This window comes from Pongo abelii, chromosome 10, assembly GCF_028885655.2.
Source record: "Pongo abelii isolate AG06213 chromosome 10, NHGRI_mPonAbe1-v2.0_pri, whole genome shotgun sequence".
Taxonomy (NCBI): Eukaryota; Metazoa; Chordata; class Mammalia; order Primates; family Hominidae; genus Pongo; species Pongo abelii.
The window spans coordinates 95,101,887-95,116,205 of NC_071995.2; the positions used below are offsets into that span (position 1 = coordinate 95,101,887).

Here is a 14,319-nt window from a genome sequence, read left to right on the forward strand (position 1 = left end):
CTCGGAGTAATTTGATTGTCTGAAGCCTTCTTCTCTCAGCTCGTCAGTCATTCTCCGTCCAGCTTTGTTCCGTTGCTGGTGAGGAACTGCGTTCCTTTGGAGGAGGAGAGGTACTCTGGTTTTTAGAGTTTCCAGTTTTTCTGCTCTGTTTTTTCCCCATCTTTGTGGTTTTATCTACTTTTGGTCTTTGATGATGGTGATGTACAGATGGGTTTTTGGTGTGGATGTCCTTTCTGTTAGTTTTCCTTCTAACAGACAGAACCCTCAGCTGCAGGTCTGTTGGAGTACCTGGCTGGCCGTGTGAGGTGTCAGTCTGCCCCTACTGGGGGGTGCCTCCCAGTTAGGCTGCTCGGGGGGTCAGGGGTCAGGAACCCACTTGAGGAGGCAGTCAGCCGGTTCTCAGATCTCCAGCTGCGTGCTGGGAGAACCACTGCTCTCCTCATAGCTGTCAGACAGGGACATTTAAGTCTGCAGAGTTTACTGCTGTCTTTTTGTTTGTCTGTGCCCTGCCCCCAGAGGTGGAGCCTACAGAGGCAGGCAGGCCTCCTTGAGCTGTGGTGGGCTCCACCCAGATCAAGCTTCCAGGCTGCTTTGTTTACCTAAGCGAGCCTGGGCAATGGCTGGCGCCCCTCCCCCAGCCTCGCTGCCGACTTGCTGTTTGATCTCAGACTGCTGTGCTAGCAATCAGCGAGACTCCGTGGGCGTAGGACCCTCTGAGCCAGGTGCGGGCTATACTCTCCTGGGGCACCGGTTCCGAAGCCCATCGGAAAAGCACAGTATTCGGGTGGGAGTGGCCCGATTTTCCAGGTGTCGTCTGTCACCCCTGGAAAGGGAACTCCCTGACCCCTTGCGCTTCCCGAGTGAGGCAATGCCTCGCCCCTGCTTCGGCTGGCGCACGGTGCGCTCACCCACTGACCTGCGCCCACTGTCTGGCACTCCCTAGTGAGATGAACACGGTACCTCAGATGGAAATGCAGAAATCACCCGTCTTCTGTGTCGCTTGCGCTGGGAGCTGTAGACCGGAGCTGTTCCTATTCGGCCATCTTGGCTCCTCAAATATCGAGTAACTTCTGAAGAGAGGCAGGTTTCATTTTCTCTAAGGGAAACTACACGCAGAGAAGTTTACATTCAGACAGAAATACTCTGGACTTCAATACTGTGGTTTTGGTGGCACATTGCAGTGGAAACCACCATTGAAAGAACACCTTAGAGCTTATTTTTATTGTGAGTTGGTGGGCAAGTCCCTTTCCATTGAGATTCCTTGGCTGAGTCCCCATGGTAGGTAAAGGCTTATTTCTTTTTTCAAAGTTACTGAACCTTTCTAATTTGCTAGGCACTGTGGTAGATAGTGCAAGATGTGAGGATGTAGTTATTTTTCATTACTGATATGTCATGGAAAGTCTACTTCTTGACCTCTGATTAGAGAATGGTTTGTCTAGGTTTTGCAATTGTAATAGTTTGGTATTCTAGAGCACTGCTATTATAGACAACATTCAGGTCCATATTGATAACACTTTCTCATGACTAAGTAGTGTTGATTTCATGGGAATTTTTCCTTCTTGATTTTTTTTTTTGTTGGGATTTTCTGATGTTACTTCCCTTTTTCTAGTTGAAGAACCCCCTTAAAAAGCCCCAGGCACTTTCTCATAAACAAAATCTTACTAGCAGCTCAATGAATTGGCTCCCTTAAATTAGGATTCTAGTTTTTAACTAGCATTAGGGTTTGCCCTGAATTCTGTTATGGAATTTATCTGATTTACCTAAATCAAGGGCTTTGTTATAAACTTTTCTTTTGTCATCATTCACTTAAAACTTTAATACTTCTGTTAACCTATTTCAAATTGGGCCATGGGATCTGAGTTAGAGGTCTAAAGTTAAAATTGATCAAGAGCCAATCAGAACATTTTAAATATGCTATCTTAAAAGGCACTGTAATAAAGATTACCCTTCTCTTTCATAATTTTGTGTGTCTTATAATATTCCAAACACATTGATTGAATTTAGATAAACAAAGCACTGTCCTTCCTGCCAAGACCAGTGTTTAGAGGGTGTGGACAGTCAAGTACAGAGGTAACATATTATGTAATACCTGCTAAAATAAAGATACTATGTAATGAAGGAAATGGCCTATTTAAATACATGGGCTATCTTGGAAGATGCCAGAGGAGGTAATATTTGTGTGGATCTTAAAGCAGAGAAGAGGACGTGAGATGCTTCAGAAAGAATGAAACGCATGGGCAATTCTGAGCCGTGAAATAACAGAATTTTAGGGAATGAGCGATTTTTTTTTATGGTTTCAGAGGTTAGGTTGAACAGAGAGGTAGGTATGAGAGAGGGAAAGAGTAGAAAGGGAGATAAGGCTAGAAAATGCAGTCATGATCAGAATGAAAAGGGATTTGGAAAAGTTTGCACTTGATCTTGCAAGTATTAGAGGAGCCATTGAAGGACTAGAAGACTGGAGGTTGAAGAGACTAGAAAGAGACTGGGAGAAAGGCAGGAGGGAAAAGGAGATTTACTCACCTGAAGCTGTGGTTCCCAGTTCTTGCTGTACTTTGGAATTATCCTTGGTGTTTGTAAATAATACGGATGTTCAAGCCTCACTCCTGGAGATTTCTATTTTGGGGTAGAAATGGACCATTCTGATTTTTAAACTCCATAGATGATACTGATCAACAGCCTAGTTGAGAAATGTCTATGTTATGGCCATGGAAAAACACAGAAAGTTTTTTTTTACCTCAGTTGGATTCATTGATGTGCAGAAAGAAGATGCAAAAATTAAGTCAGAAGGTGCTAGTGTTCAATTGGTTCACTGAATCAGGAACTACCAAGGCAAATTTTGAGATCAAATTTGGAGCCCAGAGAGGCTGGCTGGTCAGTGGAGATGGGGGTCAAAGGCAGTCTGCTTGAATGTAAGGGCCAGTGGGCCAGTGCTGCTGGTATATTTTACAGTCTCCAAACATAATCCCGAGGAAGGATATGTCTCCAAATTTCCAAGGGAAGTGGGGGCATTGGTCTCCTTTCCTTGTGTTGCATAATTTTTCCTTAGGCTGATTTTGTCTGTTCTTATGTAACCTGAAATATCTTGGTCTCTACAGCCTGTGATGCGAATGAAGATACATTAATGTTTAATGTTCAAAATATAATACCGTTTTATCTCCTTTCTGTTCAGGTAGGACTTTCTTCCCTCAAAGTTTTTCCACAGCTACCTGGGGAAATCCACTTATCTTTTCTGTCTCTGGCCTCTTCCTCATCAAGGCTCTCACCTTTTGTTGCCCTTCAAGGGAGTCCTGTTCTGTGGTACATTCGTCCCCTCATGGAGCCAAAGCTGCTCTGTTGTCTGTGGAAGAGGGTGAAGAGGGAATGAGCCTCTGCCCAGCTCTGTGCTGATCGTGTGCTCTGGGCCTAACTGGCTCTTTTATGGCCTTTTATGACATTGCTCCCTCACCATCTAGACCTGACCCTTTTGTCCATCCATTTGTTATAATTTTTAAAAATTAGTTTGGTTGAATGAGTGAAAAAGTGGAGGCAATGGAAGAGACAGATGTCATCCTATCACCTTGATTCATTCATTCAGTGATTCAAACAGTTACACTGATACCTCGTATGTGTATATAAATTAGCTTTTAGGTCTAAATACGGAAGGACTGGTATGCAGGCTCTAGAAACATGGTTACCATGTAACACATCCTTTCCCATATGAAGGAATGATTGTCTTTGCAGATGCCTAAGATTCTTGACCTGCGTATGCAGAAACATTTCTCAAGGCCTCCTGGCACCGAACAAGTGGAATTAAAAAACTATTCATCATCATGGATACATTTTAATCACGATTAATGATTTTAGACCTTAACGTCAACCATTTCCAGTAAAAAAGAAAAATGAGAAGTTAATTCTGATCTCAATTTTGACCAGGCTTCATTATTTTAGAAAAAATATATGATGCTATAGTTTTATAATCTCTGCTACTACAGGGAGCTGGTTTCCTCACTCAGCTTTAAATGTGGCTCCAACGCATACTCAGATCCTATCTCCAGTTTTTTACCTTCCCTTTTGAGCTTGAGGCTCAGGTTTCCAGATGGAAACTTCAACCTCAACATGTCTTCTGTAGGAGAAACAGCACAGGTTTTTTTCTGTCAGAATGAAATACATTTGAAATTTGGTAGACAGACATATTGTCTTTTCATTTCCAGGATCTCTTCTCTTATGTTTGTTGAATTTACTAGAACTTCCAGAATAAAATGGAATAGTGGCATTCTTTCTGGCTTTTATTGATAATTCTATTAGTGCTTCACTCTTAGCACTAAGAGTGCTATTTCGTGCTAGTAATATTTTGGTTATTGGCTAAAATTAATATTTTTATATAATGCTAAAAAGAGCTTTTCTAATTTATTGACTTTAAAAAAATCTGTAATGAATGTTAAAAAATGTTCGAAATGTCTTTTTGGCCATTGAGCACTATGATCATGTTTTTTCTCATTTAATTTATGGATATATTAAATTATATTTATATACTTCCTAATGTTAAACTGTCCTTGCATTCCTGGGAAAAAGACAATATTATTACAGTTCATTATTTTGTTAGTATATTGTTAGAGTAAATGTGTTAGTATTTTATGTATTTTATTTAAGGTGTTTGCATTTGTATTTGTGAAATGACTGGTCTGTGTTTTTATGTGTAGTCGTTTTTCAGATGGTTATCAAAGTTAAAATAGTTTTATAACATTATTTGAGAGGATATCTGTTTCTCTCTGTATTTGGAAACTTTTAAAATGGCAAAGGAATGATCAGTTCTTTGAGATTTAAAATATTTTGTTTATGAACTCATTTGAGCTGACACTTTTTTTTTTTTTTTTTTAGGGTTTTGTTTCTCTTTTTTTTATATGAAACAATTTTTGGATAACATTTCCAGTTTCTTTGAACATTATTATTTCTGTGTTTAGGTTCCTGCTTTTTGAGTCAGTTTGCTGATTTTGTATTTTCATCCCTAATGACTAATGACGTTGAACATCTTTTCATGTGCTTATTGGCTATTTGTGTCTTTTCTGGAGAAATGTGTATTCACATTCTTTGCCCATATTTAAAAGGAGTTATTTGCCTTTTTATTATTGAGTTATAACAATTCTCAGTTATAACAGTGCATATAAGTGCTGAATACAAGTCCTTTATCAGATAGATGATTTGAAAACATTTTCTTCCATTCCGTAGGCTGTCTTTTCATTTTCTTAATGGTATCCTTTGAAACACAAACACTTTTGATTTTGATGAAGTCCACCTTATCTACTTTTTCCTTTGTCAGTGTGCTTTTGGTGTTCCAGAACACTTTAAGTGAAAGAGTAATAATAATAATAATAGTTCTGATATGGCAAAACAGAATGTTCCAGAGGGCTTAAAAAGAAAGAAAGAGAAGTAGTAGTAATCATAATCATAATCAATGTCTAACATTTATTGACTGCTTACTCTGTTCCAAGCACTAAGCATTTTAAATGCATCATTGCATTGAATCTTCCAAACACCATTGTGTAACTCAAGGTCACAAAGATTTGGTCATATATTTTCTTCTAAGAGTTTTATAATCTTAGCTCTTACATCTGAATGTATATTTCATTTTAAGTTAATATTTGTCTATGGTGTGAAGTAGTAGTTAAACTTTATTCTTTTGCATGTAATGTTCAATTGTCCCAGCACCATTTGTTGAAAAGACTATTCTTTCTTTATCAACACTTTAATTTTAATCTTTACATGGATTTTTACTTAGAGCTCAGTTAGAGAGTCTTTGCCTTTTAATTTAAAAGGAATTGTAACCCATTTACATGCATTATTATTATTGCTTATGTATTTAGCCCTACTTTTGAAATGTTATTTAGGTCTGATTTTTATATTTCTCTTTTGTTTTATGTGTTATCTCTCTGCATATAACCTTTTTAAAAAGTGGTTGCCTTTCCATCAGCTTCACAGAATATGGTTTTTCTATTTTATTTCTTCTTGCTGATAAAAAGAAACTCTCAATAATATTTATTTCATAAACCACACATACCAATATTCTTATTATTTGAGAGTCACACTTCAGCTGAATTAGGGTAGCTGTGTAATTCATCAGCATAAATGCAGATGATTGTGGTATGAACCTGTTAGGGAAAATGAAATATGATGGTAGATATTCAGAAGGTTCAATTTAAAAATGTAATATCTCATATTCATGTATGATAATAATGATAAACATATAAGATACATAAATATAATGCCATTGGTGATCATGATTAACCTTATTTAGTAGGCATCTTCTACTTTTGCAAAATAATTAAATAGTTGAAATATATATGTATATATTTGAGCCTCTGAGGCTTGAAAAACTGCATATAAAAATATAACGTTTAACATCACTAGAATTCTATAAATGTAAATAGAGTTCAAGCTCTTGACATATATTTTTCTATTTTCATATTTCATTATAGGAAGCATATTCCTTAATTCAGAGGATTGAAGCTGAACAAAATGCCCTATATTCCTATCAGAAATATTTGGAAAGTTCAAAAAGAAAGAAAAGCAGAGTCCCCCCTCCACCTATCCTGCTGTCTCGAACTCATTGTTCTGTGACACTCAAACCTGCTCCATTTACTTCAGAGGTTAAGGTATGGTATCCAGTAAAATTTTTGCCTCATGCAAAGCAACATAAGTACTTTTATAACTACCATGATTCATACTTTGATTGCTTTTAGGAACTGGATAGTCTTATTCATAAGCACTGAACACTGGATTAATATTCCAATGTCTTATCTATACTTAGTTTCTCCATGACTTGTTGCCCCTTATGCTGTTATATTTATGATATGCTTTGTATTGCATTGCTATACCCAAATATAACAGTAGAGAAACAGTAGAGAAGCACTTCCTTTTAAGTATCCTTGTCACCATGACACACCTTATGCTGACATCCTCGTGTGCTCAAGATGGAAGTCTCACTTGAAGTGGAATCAGACATTTGAAGAGGGTAGAAGTTACTTCAGAGTCAGTGATGGTATGAGGCAGCAGAGTGTGTAAAATTTAGGGGTGACGAGTCTAGAGGTTCTGCCCAAAGTCCTTCCAAGTAACTGTAGATTCTTTCAACACAAACAAAGGGCAACTCCAACCATATTATAAACCATACATCTTTGTGTATTTATTGGAAGGTGAGCTTTTTCTCCCATCACTGATGCCTCAGAACTTGGCCTATATGTGACTAAAACTTGAGATTCAGTTTCTTCACAAGAATTTTGTTCTACCTAATTTATATTTTACAAACTACACTTTCCTCTTTGGGATGATCAACAACATGCTCTTTGATGTTACATAAAAATAAACTTTTATCTTTGTATCTTTGATTCTCTTTAGGATGTTCTGCTTGAAGGTATGTCAACTTGGTATAGTAGAGAGAACACAGGCTTTGGAGTCAGACAAATTTAGGTTTATAATTCTAGCTCCAACCTTTCCTGGAAGTCTGACCTTAGGAAAGCTAAATACATTTCCTGAGTTTTTTTTTTTTTTTTCATTTGGAAAGTGTGTTTATTTTGAAAATTAAATGCGATAATGTATAATATTCTTGGCATATTAACTGATATCTTTCCACTTCTTGTATTAAATGTTAAGTAGTAAAGCTTACTCAAAACAAGTAATGGGCTAAGCGTGATGGCTCAAGCCTGTAATCCCAGTACTTTGGGAGGCTGAGGCAGGCAGATTACCTGAGGTCAAGGGTTCGAGACCATCCTGGCCAACATGGTAAAACCCTGTCTCTACTAAAAATACAAAAAATTAGCTGGGCGTTGTGGCAGGCACCTGTAATCCCAGCTACTCAGGAGGCTGAGGCAGGAGAATCACTTGAACCTGGGAGGTGGAGGTTGCAGTGAGCCGAGACCACGCCACGACATTCCAGCCTGGGAGACAGAGCGAAATACCATCTAAAAAAAACAAAAAATAACGAAGTGATAGACTGTGATTACATTATTTGGTGATATTTTTTGTGGATTCTGTCCAATGAGCATTTATTGAGTGCCTGTAATCTGTCAAACTCTGTGTGAGGTAATTGAGGTATAAAGATAAATATGGATTAAATGTGCTTGCATACTTTGAGGAGCTTCAGGAATGGCAAATGGACATCAGTGAGAACTGATGACAACCTTCATAGTGCTTTATAATTGTGAGAGGAGGGAAATAGAAGTGACATTGATCTTATATCTAACTGTGCTATGATAGATGCATTACTGCTGTTGATACTGGTTTTAAAGTTAAACTTTGGATTTTTGGAATCTGTTTAAGAATAGAGCTTCACTGATTTTGGAAAATTAGTACAGAACTAAGACCACATGCTTTACTAAGAGTTTTTGTTTGCTTTTGTTCAAATATTTGGGTTTCTTTAACCAAAATCTTGTTCTTTATGTACTTCAATTTAATGATTAGTTTATTTCATTTCATAATTCTTGGAAATAGGAAGATATAAGAGTCTCATATTTGGCCTGTAGTTTTAGGACTCATCAATGAGGACATTATAGGAAGTTTATGTGTATTATGTTCATTTAGAGAGTTCCAGGAAATTATCACCATCTGTTACCTTCTCATCAGCACTAGATGGTGCTATGGGCTTAAATAAGTTTTTTGGATCAAGGCTTCAGCCATCTTTTGTTTTCTCAAAATCTCTTGTTGAGGCATTCATTTCATTAAAATCTACTTTTGTAGTTGAAAATGCTAATGTTATTTATATTACGTATAAACTGTTCTAAAGTTAGTACTGGTTTGTTCATGCTGTCTCTACCCTTATGTAGATTCTAATTACACATTGTTTCTTAGAGTTACATAAACTAATATGTCTTCATCTGTGGAACAAAATAAAAATATAAAGCCTGCTTGTAAAAATGCTTTTAGAGAGAATTTTACCCTCCAAATTCTGGTTTATATAATAGAACTTGGAGCAATAATGATATAAATCATAGAACATAGTCTTTCTGCCTTTTTTCTTCTTTGAAAAATAGTATCTTTTTGCATGGGAAATCAAAGGAAGTTAGTTTTGCATTTTTTTTTTTTTTCTGAGATTCATCTGATTTTTTTTTTCTACCCTACTCTCCAGCTTCAGGTTCCTTCTGTGTTCTCTTTGTCCTGTTCTGCCTTTGACTAGTGCTTTTTAATCAGTTGTGCATATCACAATCACCTGAGAAATATTCTTTGGAAAGACAAAGATTTGGAAACTTGCATCAGAAATTCTAATTCATTGAAGCTAGACAGGCTTGAGTATCTGTAATTTACAAAAATGGTTGATTCTGTACAAATTTGTATTTTAAAGAAGTGATTCTGGAGCACAGTCAGTGTTGAGAACCACTTGTGTCAATTGGACATCGTTAGTATTTTTCTGTTGACCTGGAGGAAGGAGTAGCAGGCACAAGCTGTAAGAGGTAGTTGTATTTAGAGACAATTGTATTTTTTTTAGAGACAATTGTATTTTTCCTTCTTTCTAGCTTGCCTTATAGTTTAGGAGTTGCCTCTGGGAAGAAGGTAATGACACAGCCATGACACCTATAACCCTCAGCAGTATGGCTCGTTCATAATACTACCCCATCAGGTGTCACCTAGCTCCCTTTTTCTCTGTAGGGAGAATAGTTCATTCCAATAATGAATCTTCATTATTTTGACACCTTGGCAAAAGGATCATTGTCTAACTATTTAATCAAGGTTAAGTTTAGTTGTTTCTGTAGGATTTATATTTTATGTTTGATTTATGTCTAATGTTTATATTTAAAATATAAAATTAAACTAAATACAAAAATTATCATGTTTTTGTAATAGGTTATCGTGTTTTGTAATATCATGTTTCAGAAAATGTATAAATTGGAGGAAAAAATTGACCCATTATCTACCTATCATCTTACCATTTTATCATCCAAATCCTACTGCTGTTCTTATTTAGGGATGTTTTCTTCTAGACTTTTTCATATGTATTTTTATATTTTATTTAAAATAATATGGTATCTTGCTTCTCTTTCCACTTGCTTTTTTTTGTCATACATTATCATGTAAAATATGAAAATCATTTGAGTGTTAATCTTTTTTTTTACATCAAGACAAAGTCATTTTAGGAGTCAACCCCTGCCACTATCTGTCTGATCTCGGGCAAAGTTATTTAACATCTCTGCATCTCCATTTCCTGTGAAGCAAAATGATAATAGTAATCCCATCTCATGGAGTTGTGCATATTGGAAAATATCTGTAAATTTCCTAACAGTACTTAGCAGTAGGAACTGTTCAATTAATGGTGGTTAAAATAATTAATAATGAATAACATCTTAGTCTTAATTGCCTCAGTAAACTAGCTAAGGTTACTTTTACTCTTTAAAGATTAAACCTAAGTATATTCGTAAACTTGGATTTCATGTTTTAAAACTTGAATCATTACATTTTTATTTAGAAAAGTATTTTTTTTGCTACATTGATATAAAAGAATGCCTTTTAAACAGGCTCATTTTTCTCCTCGGCAGGTCTCCTGGTACTGCATTTTGGGTTGCAAAGCAGAAGGAAGTTATGGAAAAGTACGGTTAAACAATAATCATCTCCCAAATTCAGGAGAAGCGGTACGTCAAATTAAATGTCAGGAAATCTTACTGAAGCCTTTAATGATAATTAAATTTTTAAATGAAGTCATTGTTTTGGTGAATCTCTCTAATTTCCACTTGAATCATAACTAAAATCCAACAGTGAAAGAAAAAGGTTGTTTTTTTAATAGAAGGTTTACTTAATTGTATTTTAAAAGTCATGTTATTTTAATTTTTCATGTATAACTTGAAATATATTTTTCTTAACAGATACCAGCTGACGGTAAAAGCATTTTTGAAGTGAAAGGTTTAGAAACCAATGAAAAGTATGTATTTGCAGTTGCTGCCTATTCTAACAATGGAAAGCTTGTCGGTGGTGCTATTGGGGAGACAACTAAACCAATTCTGGTTTATCCACCTCTTTCTACTATTACTGCTCGGATGTTCCTGACACAGGTAGAAGAGATTTCTGCTAATTTTTTCCACTTTTTTTTTTTCCATTAAGCAGTTACGAAGTAATTTCTGATGGAAATAAAAATCACAGCAGATATTCTAAAACTCCTGTAACACATATTTTCCATTACTACAGTTTTGTCTCATAAAATATGAATCATTCCTTCTCTTATTAGTAAATTTGCTTTTTGACAATAACATTTTTTCCCCTGGATTACAAATGTAACACATATATATTAATTTTAGAAATGCTGGAAAATACTGAAATGCATAAAGAAGAAAATAAATGTTATCTGTTATCCTATCATCCAGAGTAGCAGAGTTCTTACCCTGGGGCAATTTTGTCAATGTCTGGAGAAATTTTCAGTTGTCACAAACTAGAGGGGTGCTACTGGCATATAGTGAGTAGAGGCCAGGGAGGCTGATAAACACCCTGCAATGTACAGGATAGCCCCCATAGCAAAGAATTATCCAGCATAAAATGTCAGTGGTGTCAAGATTGAGAAACCCTAATCCAGAGATATCCTTTTATTTTTGTGTATCTATCTGCCTATTTATCTATCTAATTTATATGTGTATATATATATATATATATATATATACACATGCACACACATATTTTATATGAATTTATATACAATATATAATTTAAATCATGGTATACATATTATTTTACATCCTGATATTTTCACTTAACATATAATTGACATTTCTGTATTCCCTTAAGTATTCTTCCAAAACATAATTTTTAATGGTTCCATGGCGTTGAATCTTATGGATATATAATAGTTTGTTAGTAATTCTCCATTGCTAAACATCTAGATACTTTCCAGTCTTTTGCTATTATAAACAAAGCTATGATGCCCAACTTTGTATATAAATCTTTACCTACATCCATGATTACTTTCTTAGGGTAAATTTATAAAAGTAAAACTTCTGGATCAGTAGAGGCAGAGAGACCTGAGTTCAAATTCCAGCTCCTCACACTATCACAGCCATGTGATAGTGGACAAGTAATTTTCATCTGTGAAGCAAGAGTAGCAGTAGTAGCTACTTCCTAGAGGTATTATGGGTATTAAATGGAATTATGCCTGGCAAATATGATCACACAGTAGGCATTGAATAAATAGTATTGTTTTTAGTTAGGTATATACTCATGAATTAATGTTTTTTGTCAAAATAGTTGTTGCCTGACTTAAAACATGTCAACAGTGAAGAGGATGCTAGGAAGAGTGACTCATTGACCTAGGTCTCAAGTATCTAATTTTAAGCCTATTGTTGGCTGTAGAGCTGATGGCTTTTCTAAATTTTGTCATATTTCTATTCTATTTTCTCTTAATAGTTGATTAGTATTATAAGATAAGATCTTAGTGGCATTTTATATATCATATTTTTCAAAGAAAATTAAATTGAGAGAATTACTAGGATTTGTCTAGTATTCGTTTAGCGTGTCATATTGGCTCATGGTTTTCTGATGTTTTGGTATCTTTGGAATCTAATATATTCCCTAATTTGCAGTGATGGAATTATTGTGAGGAACTGAATATTTCATCAAGGCCTAATTTTTCTCCAGGGAGTGGTTTGACTCTTGGGCTTAATTTGGTAGAACTTTCATTGAAAGTTAATAAAACTAAGTCAGAGCTATACTGCTGGGATAATGAGTAGTGTCATGAAGTAGTGACCTGTGTTTCTTTACTGACACTACATTTGCAGTTCCATAGTTTATTTATGATGGTTTATGTGCATTCTGTCTTATAATGTTAAGAGGCTAAAGCAAAGCTTTCTCACTTATTAAACCTCCTTAATTTACAACTTAAGTTTAAGCTTTTAAGTTTCAGCAAGTTAATGTACCTCTATTTTGTAAGTGCAATCTAATTTACATGAGAGTGGTTAGTTTCTAGTTTCAGGACAGTTCTTTTCTTTAAAACATATTATTATAAATATTTGATAGTAAAGCATGGAGACATTTCACTAAATGCCTGTGATTAACTTGGCTTTTGGGACTTTAGGTTGTACTTTTTACTCAGCATTATTCTGTAAATATTAATAAAATCAAGTGAATCTGTACTAGGCTTTCCCTAAATGTAGAAGGCTATTAGTTTAGTGTATCTGGAAATTTTTTTTGAGGAAACTTTTTGAATTATATATTTTCTGTGGCTATTTTCTCTTCTTTTTAGACTATTTCTTTTTATTCCTCCTCGTTAAGTAGAAAATGACTAGATAATATGATATAAATGTAGAAGAGTAGAAATCTGTGAGCAGGATTCTGATCTTGACCTTGGAGACTGATTTTAGGCAAATTGGTCTCAATTTTCCTATCTGTAAAATGGATGTAAGACAAAATGCCATATTTGAGTGAATTGTTGAACTACCAAATCAAGTAGTGAGTGGGCACAATGGCTTACTGAGATAAGAAAAGGAGGAATATCGTTTATTTAAGAACTACTGTGTACCAGGCATTTAAAATTTATTATTCCACTTATTATAATAACTCCATGAGGTAGTATGATTACTTTTCTTTTATAGTTGAGGGAACAGATTAATTTAATCCTTCCTCTGCCAAACCCACTGTATCCCTAAAAGGGTGTCTCAGGGAGGTTAAGAAATGTACCCAAGGTTGCTCAAGTAGCAGATGTCAAGCCTGACGCTTGGACCAGCTCATGCCTTTGGACTGCTCTGTCCAGGTTCCAGGAAGTCACGTATTGGACACCTAACATGTGCCAAGTCTTCTAGAGCCTGCATCTCTCCAATCTACTAAGTGACCCTCTGCTCCTTAGAGAGCTCCTCTTCTCTTTAACCCTCTTCCTTCCCTTTCACTGTCTTTTCCTCTTCCTCGATCAATTTTCTTTTTATTCTCTTCCTGTGTTGGCGTTAATCAGCAGGTCTTCATGATCTGTATTGGCAGTAGAGTTTGATGTTGGAACATGAATGCTTTGTCAGCAATCACGATGGTGGCAGGTGAAGGGGAAATGAAGTTCACACGACTCTCACTTTGTATGTGAATTCATTAAAACCCATTATTAATCAAAACCCCTTTTATTAATAATGGTTTGTCTTTTGTCTATTTTATTTTTTATTCAAATAAAAAAAATAGGCCCAGTGTGGTGGCTCACGCCTGTAATCCCAGCACTTCGGGAGGCTGAGGGAGGCAGATTGCTTGAGGTCAGGAGTTCAAGACCAGCCTGGGCAACATGGTGAAACCCTGTCTCTATTAAAAATACAAAAATTGCCAGATGTGGTGGCACGCACCTGTAATCCCAGCTACTTAGGAGGCTGAGGCGGGAGGATTGCTTGGGCCCAGGAGGTGGAGGTTGCA

General features: G+C 35.8%; 1 protein-coding gene across 3 annotated transcripts in view; it reads left to right on the forward strand.

The window, feature by feature from the left end:
- The window catches only part of CFAP54 (cilia and flagella associated protein 54), a 386,240-nt gene that overhangs the window by 88,113 nt on the left and 283,808 nt on the right, over positions 1-14,319 (forward strand). For all 3 annotated transcript variants that reach the window (XM_054527528.1, XM_063712226.1, XM_063712225.1), the window contains 3 exons: positions 6,453-6,629; positions 10,497-10,589; positions 10,821-11,006. In XM_054527528.1, the coding sequence (XP_054383503.1) occupies positions 6,453-6,629; positions 10,497-10,589; positions 10,821-11,006 (456 nt within the window). The remainder of the gene's footprint in view (positions 1-6,452; positions 6,630-10,496; positions 10,590-10,820; positions 11,007-14,319) is intronic.